Source organism: Wyeomyia smithii, chromosome 1, assembly GCF_029784165.1.
Source record: "Wyeomyia smithii strain HCP4-BCI-WySm-NY-G18 chromosome 1, ASM2978416v1, whole genome shotgun sequence".
Lineage (NCBI taxonomy): Eukaryota > Metazoa > Arthropoda > Insecta > Diptera > Culicidae > Wyeomyia > Wyeomyia smithii.
Window position 1 is genome coordinate 188,041,118 of NC_073694.1, and position 7,267 is coordinate 188,048,384.

General features: G+C 37.1%; 1 protein-coding gene across 1 annotated transcript in view; it reads right to left on the reverse strand.

Annotated features, from left to right (window-relative positions):
- The window catches only part of LOC129733992 (uncharacterized), a 27,431-nt gene extending 20,590 nt beyond the window's left edge, over positions 1 to 6,841 (reverse strand). Inside the window, exon 1 of the mRNA XM_055695659.1 lies at positions 6,542 to 6,841. Coding sequence (XP_055551634.1) covers positions 6,542 to 6,573 — 32 coding nt within the window. The 5' untranslated portion in view covers positions 6,574 to 6,841. The remainder of the gene's footprint in view (positions 1 to 6,541) is intronic.
- Positions 6,842 to 7,267: the final 426 nt, after the last annotated feature.

The window sequence follows — 7,267 nt, forward strand, 5'->3', positions numbered from 1 at the left end:
ATGGATCCAAACAATGCTAAAAAGTCGTGAGATAACTGCTGAAGTATTGGGTGATACTTATCTCACAAAAAACACAACTAAGGGATGCCCGCAAGCTAGAGCTCTATCGCTTTTGCTGTGGTCATTGGTTGTAGACAAGCAACTTAGAAACCTAACTGAGCTAGGTTTCGAAGTGGTCGGATTCGCCGATGATGTTGTAATTTTTGTGAGAGGGAAATTCGACAGTACATTATCAGAAAGAATGCAGTTAGCTCTAAACTATACTTCGAAATGGTGTAGACAAGAGGGGCTGACCATTAACCCCTCTAAAACAACCATTATCCCCTTCACCCGGAGAAGAAGATACAACTAGAAGAGCCAAATTCATGGTAAGACTACACAGCAATCCAATAAGAACCAGAGGTGGCATTGTGCAGCTCGATTCAAACGATTTTGAATCTATCTAAACTATTTTCAAGCATGTCACCTACTGCCAGTTTTGCTTTAAGCTCAAAAGGAGCTATTGTTGTCATTTGTCCTACGGCTTCTCTAACCCGCAAAGTCGAAAAAATACGAAAAACGAAACATAACGCCCACCAGCGATCATTTAGTTTTGTTCGAGTTAGTCGAAACGAAACGCGCAATGTCACCCCAGATTTGCAGCAGTTGGCAGCACGGCCAAATGACATTTCTAGATAAACATTTCAAAAGGTCCTATCTGCTTTCATCGTTTTTCCGGAGCGTCTTTTCATTTTGGTAATGGTTCAGCTTTAGTAACTCTCCCAAGCGTGGTTTTTGTTAAGAAGGCTAGAGTGATCCCTCCGCTATCAACCTGTGCAAATAACGTGTCATAAAAGGTGTTTGATAAGTTGTGGTGATAGAATTAAAATGATCGATAAAAAAATCGATCAAAGCAGATAGGATTTTGAAATGTTTCTCTAGATTTGACGCTATGCACACTTATAAAATAATATCATCAATGAAAAATTTTGCATTTATATTTCCAGTGATAGTTGTCGATAGTTTACAACATGAATTCAAACGCATATGTGAAAGAAAATCATCCATGTCAGCCCCATCAACCCATTCCCGGCGGGTGATGCCGTATGGCAGCATCTGACATATGAACTTGGATTACAACTTGACAATTAAACTTGATATTTTGAACGATTTAACTAGTAAATACGGTTTGAGAACAGATCAATCTACAATATGTGACCCAGTTTGTGTTAATTGTACTGCCGTTCTACGCATAGTTGTCCCATGTTACTTTTTGTCGATTTTAGTTTTTTATCACCAATGAGTCTATTTTCACGTATATTTTTTTAAAACTTTTTGAAAATAACATTGTTTGTTCCGAAAATCTTGAAAAACTATACCAAGTCTCTTTGTCCCATCGATGATTTTCTACACATATTTGTCCAACTAGATTTTTTCTATTCTAATTCATCCCACTAACCACTAATTCCCACATTTATAACTTGGGAAGGGCTACAGAGCACTAAAGACTTCTCCTAACAACGTTTGGTACATTACAGATTTCAGAAATACGGTACCGAAAATAACTTTGCTCGAATATTGAAATGCGGTACGTTCATATCTTTGTTAGGGATAACTGAGCCATGTTTGCTGGTTTGTAATCTGAATGCTCCTCCTTTTCGAGCATAAAAAAAGATAAACGCATGAGATTCATACTAATTGGAAGTTGTAAGAACTGTCTTTTGTGTGTAGCCAAAATGTTAAAAGCCCAACCACGTGCGATTGCTTTCACGATTCCGTCACCGTGTTAATCGGTATCCTGGGGATTCTTACTCAGGATTCTCTGCGTGTTAGTAAGGGAAGGGTCATGTACCGGTTTAATTAGCCCAGAACCGTCCTGTGGGGTGTCGTCAAGCGCTTTGAAAGCAACCAGATAACATCGGACATACGTGCCGCGTAAAAAAACCGCGTAAATTCCGAAATCCGCGTGAAAAAAAAACCGCGTCAATTCCGGAATCCGCGTAAAAAAGCCGCGTAAAAAGCGACCTTAGTGTATTTCGACGGGACTCCAGAGGCTCTATACCCAATAGGGCACATCGATGTTCGTAAGGGGGCAGGTCGTTGGGATTGCGCCATGGAAGTCTTCTTAGCTCACGACGGACAAATTTATGCTGAACAGATTCGATTCTAGATTTCCACACAGCTTCATATGGTGACCAGACGACCGATGCGAACTCGAGTATCGAACGAACTAGGGAACAATAGAGAGCATGTAAGCAGATGGGGACAATAAAGTCGTTTGCCATTTTCAGAACAAAACCTAGTTGACGATTGGCTCTGTTGATTATCGTGGAATAATGCAGCTTGAATGTGAGTTGGTAGTCAAGCGATACTCCAAGATCCCTGACTTCGTCAACCCGTTCAAGCATCTGATCACCGATGACATAGTTGTATAGGATAGGTCCTTTAAGTCGTCGTTATGAGATCACGTAACACTTTGCCACACTCACTACCAGGAAGTTTGACATCATTATCTTATAAAAATGCTTATTTTATATAGTCGGGGGTCGTGTTTTCAAACCCAAAACCGACATTTTCAAAACCCGAACCCGACACTTTCAAAAATTTTCAAACTCGTACCCGACCATCTCTAGTACCCGGCTATCCCGTCGGGTAAGTGTTTTTTTCGTCGAGCACATAATGGTTAAACAAAGTTATCAACGAGTTCCAGCAAAAAAGCGTCGCAATCAACAGTTACAACGAAATTAAAGGTTAAAAAGCTTCATTTTTGGTTTTGGGTTATATCTACCAAAAACAATTTTTTTCGCCATTTATTTTTATTGGCCTAAATCATGCTAAAACTATTCAAGAATCAAAATCTACATCGCCCAAGTACAGATCTAAACTCAAAGTTCGTTTTAATCAATTTTTACCGAACAACTTTTATACTCCAAAATCATATTTTTCGTTTAATTTGGCGATGCTCGTTTTTCTTTTTATTTCGAGGCTTTGTAAACTAGCAGAAGTTACCTACGATCGTTATCGTGTTTCATTTTTGAAGTATAGAGGTCTCTGCATCAAATTTCGACCGTTATAGCGTCTCTACATAACGTGTTTACTCACAATTTCCCTTTGTTTAGTCGATCAGCCGTTCTTGTTGTGTACATTCTTTGTTTGAGTTTTTCTATACTTTTTAACTGTGAGTTATATTCAAAAGTACTTAAATATGAGTGACAAGTTTGAGTTTTGCGTGGGATCGGGCGCCAACTGTGTCAAAGTCGCTAAGCATCGCACGTCCGACATCGCGAAAGAGGCTAGGCGCAGCCATATATCAGATGACAAAAAGGAAGAAGTGGAAAAAATTAAACCCAGGAAGGACAATTTTACGGCGCAGGGATAGCTGACTGAGGGTAAAAAAATTATTAGGGGCTTTGTTATTGCGATTCTAAAACTTAAACTTTAACCGCGTTTTTCTCGAAACCATGTTTTCAAAATCGGCGAGCAGTAGAGCTGAAAAGTTTACATCCGATTCACTTGAAATTTCAACTGTAGCTTCTTCAGATTATCTAGTAAAGTACACACGATTTAAGCGATTGATTAACAACAACTAAAGTTATAAACAATCTAAGTCGTTTTTTTTGTCGAAACAACTTTTTTTTTCAAACCGTTGCCATTTTGCGAAGAAAAATTCTAAAAATATGGTCATGTGTACTTCACTAGCGACACTTATGTAGATAATTAAATATTTGTTGTTTTGGTTATAGGTGGAGTTGGGTACGACTTCTACTGCTCGCCGCGGAACAACTTTTAAAAACAGCGATTCACGGAAATCGCTGCACAGCCGCCATTTTGTAACAAAAATAGCAATAAAAATATTTTTTCTATTCTGCAAGAGTTGCTCAATCCAATTATATATTATTTATATACCTTACATCTCAAATGTCCTGTAAAAAAAATCATGAAAAAAGCCTTGCTTTTTTGAGCATTTGGTAGATATAACCCCTTAACAAGTATTTTTCATTTGCGTAATTTGTGTGTTGAGATAAAAATGAAAAAAAATCTAACAATGTTGAAATGCGAAAAAAGGTTTTGAATAAATCTTAGTAAATGGACAAAAAATTCACGAGCATTCGCCGACTCTTACTGTTCTATAAGTTTGTTCATTTAGGAATTTATTCTATCGACATAATGCCGGCCGCGATATAGGGTAACGGGGGTATTTTGGCCCACATGCATATTTTGGCCCACCCGGTAACATTTTACGCATTTTTTCTGATAAATTCAATGAATATTAGAAACCTATGCATGCAACATTGAATAACACACCTAAGAATCATACTACACTATAATTTTCGGCAAAAAACTGGCTCTAGGTAGTGTTATTTTGGAATTAGTTCATACATATTCAAAGTCATGGCTGAGTCAACCCAAAGTCAAGAGGAAGTGGTAATATATAAGTCAACGTCCGGAAGCTATTGTAACAAATATGTATGCTTTTAAAACATTTCGTTGTTGTAGTAGCATCAATAAAATATCAAAGAAACAGTTTGTATACTCTTACATGTTGGAAAAAGTTGAGAAAGTGGTTGAATGCATGGCCGAAATATGTTTGCCTCTTTCTGAAGCCAACATATTTTGGCCATGCCAAGTTTTACCATCTCTTCGATTACCGTTCGACCGTTGCACGTGAACAAATAAGCAGCTTGTGACAATTGACAGATAATTACTACGCAATTTATCACATTTAACGATATGAAATTGGATGAGAATGCCTGTTAAACCGCTATAAGCCAAATCATTTCATTTTTAGATGCCTAAAGTTTACAAAAATTCACAGCAGAAGGATTTTCTCCTCAAACCCACTATTTTTGCTCTAAAAATACCGATGATGATCTTAAATATAATTAGTCCGAACTATTTCCATACACGTCTGTAGATATAAAGGTGGGCCAAATTAAAATTTGGTGGACCAAAATATGTTTTTAGTACTTCGTAGAAATTTTGATATTTCTAGGATATTTTTCAATATATTGCATTGTTTAACGGTGTATATTAAAATAGACACTTTGCTTTTAACAATGGTATAATAGAGTAAGTATTTATGTTGTAAAGTTGTGTTTGTTTTTAATGAACTGTGAGAACACTTCCCAAAGCTGGCCAAAATACCCCCGTTACCCTATTAGGCATGGGGGTTGTTTTCAGCTTTTCTAAAAACTTTTACCTTCGAGACATCAAATTAGTCTAGGTTCGTATAAGCCAGTGGTTTTCAACCTTCTTCAGTTCATGCACCCCCTTTTGATAATTTTTACAAGCTTTTCCCCCCCCTATGGGCACCATGAAAGAAAAGCTGTAGTAATTAAAAAATATAAGGCTTTTTAAACTTTAATTTTGACCAGGTTTTAAGCAGGAGCAGGAGAACACCAATACACTGGCATACAATTCAGCATCTCTTGTGAAGGTGTGTGTGACGATTTATCGTTAACAAGCACATTTGAAAAAAAAAAATGAAAAAAATGTCGCACCACCGTCAATCACAAAAGCCCATTACATGTGAAATTTTTCCACTCGCAATTCCCCCCCTGCAACGGTTAAATTCCCCCCTAGGGGGGAATTCCCCCCCGGTTGAAAACCGCTGGTATAAGCAGTCATTAATTGCCCTGTTGGGACGGGGAGACTGTCATTTTTTATACTGATGTAGAAAATATTTTTTTTTTAAGAGGGGGATTTGTTAGTAGCTTAAGTATTTATGATTAATATTAGTAAATAATGAGTATGTGTGTCCAATCACAAATGGTGACTTCTCAACACTGTTAGTAATTTGTAATTTTAATTGTTAGGATTTGTTTGCTTTCGCAATTAGGACTTACCATTCGTAGGGATTTAAACCTACTTGTCAAGAAAGGAAAGTAAACTTACAACTAACTTAAATACTAACTTATTGGCTATAAAGAGAGCTTAAATTGTTAATAATTTTATTTGACATAGCTTCTAATGGTTCAACACCAGTAAGTCTATGTAATTCGAGTGTGCCAAACCAAGGAGGACGCTTCAAAATCATTTTTAGAATTTTATTCTGAATCCTTTGAAGCGTTTTCTTCCTTGTTGAACAGCAACTTGACCAGATCGGTACAGCATAAAGCATTGCTGGTCTAAAAATTTGTTTGTAAATAAAAAGTTTGTTCTTTAAACAAAGTTTAGGATTCCTGTTTATGAGAGGATATAAACATCTCGTATATTTGATGCACTTGGCTTGTATACTCTCAATGTGCTCTTTGAAAATAAGTTTTTTATCGTAAATTAGTCCCAAGTACTTAACCTTGTCAGACTAACTTAAAATAACCCCATTCATCTTGACAACGTGATTATTGTTTGGCTTGAGGAAAGAAGCCCTAGGCTTATAAGGAAAAAATATCATTTGAGTTTTCGAAGCATTGGGAGAGATTTTCCACTTTTGCAAGTAGGAAGATGATCCGAAGTTAATATGTTATACAGGACTGGGCCCAAGACAGAACCTTGGATGTAGAAAATATCACACTATATGGTTGGTTTTTTGTAAAAAAACATTTTTACAAAATATACATACCTCTGAAATGTCTGGCTTTCACTTCGCTGCATTGTTTTAACACTCGTTACACTCGTTGATTAAAAAAACACTTTTTATTTGTACACAATTATTACGCGCACGTGCATCTAGAGCTGTATGAATTATATACTCTTAGCTAGTCTAAGAAAATAATTCTCCCAAATTTTTCGAGCATCAACTATGGACTGTCGAATATGGTGAATAAACTGCGGTACCAGAGCCGATAGAATCGTGCGATTGCTAATAATACAAACACACCGGGCTGATAACAACTGCCTGGTATAATCAATGTCATCAGAATCGAAATGATTGTAGGTATGCTTCATACACACGAACAAACTGATTGCTCACACCTTTCGGCTCCGATGCAGTTCTAATTCAGTACCTAAAGCCTTATGTTGCTGGTGTGGTGTGGGCTCTATCTAAGCATCACAATTCATTCACACAGTGAAGGGGTTCCCGCATTCCGAGGTACTGATAAGATATTGGAGGAAGAAAAAAAGCGTGTGTTTTTTGGCTTAGATTTAACACTATGAATGTATCAAATTTTATAGGGTGTCAGTTCTATTATCGTCAGGCTTGTACTATTGTCGTTATGGGGGTAAATAATGTCCTACAGCTTCAATTTTAGTACCGATACCATCGAAGTAAAAAGTTCATGCGGAGAAGATATTCGAATGTAAATAGGCGTGTAAATTTCGGAATGCAATGAAAAGTCCAGCGGCA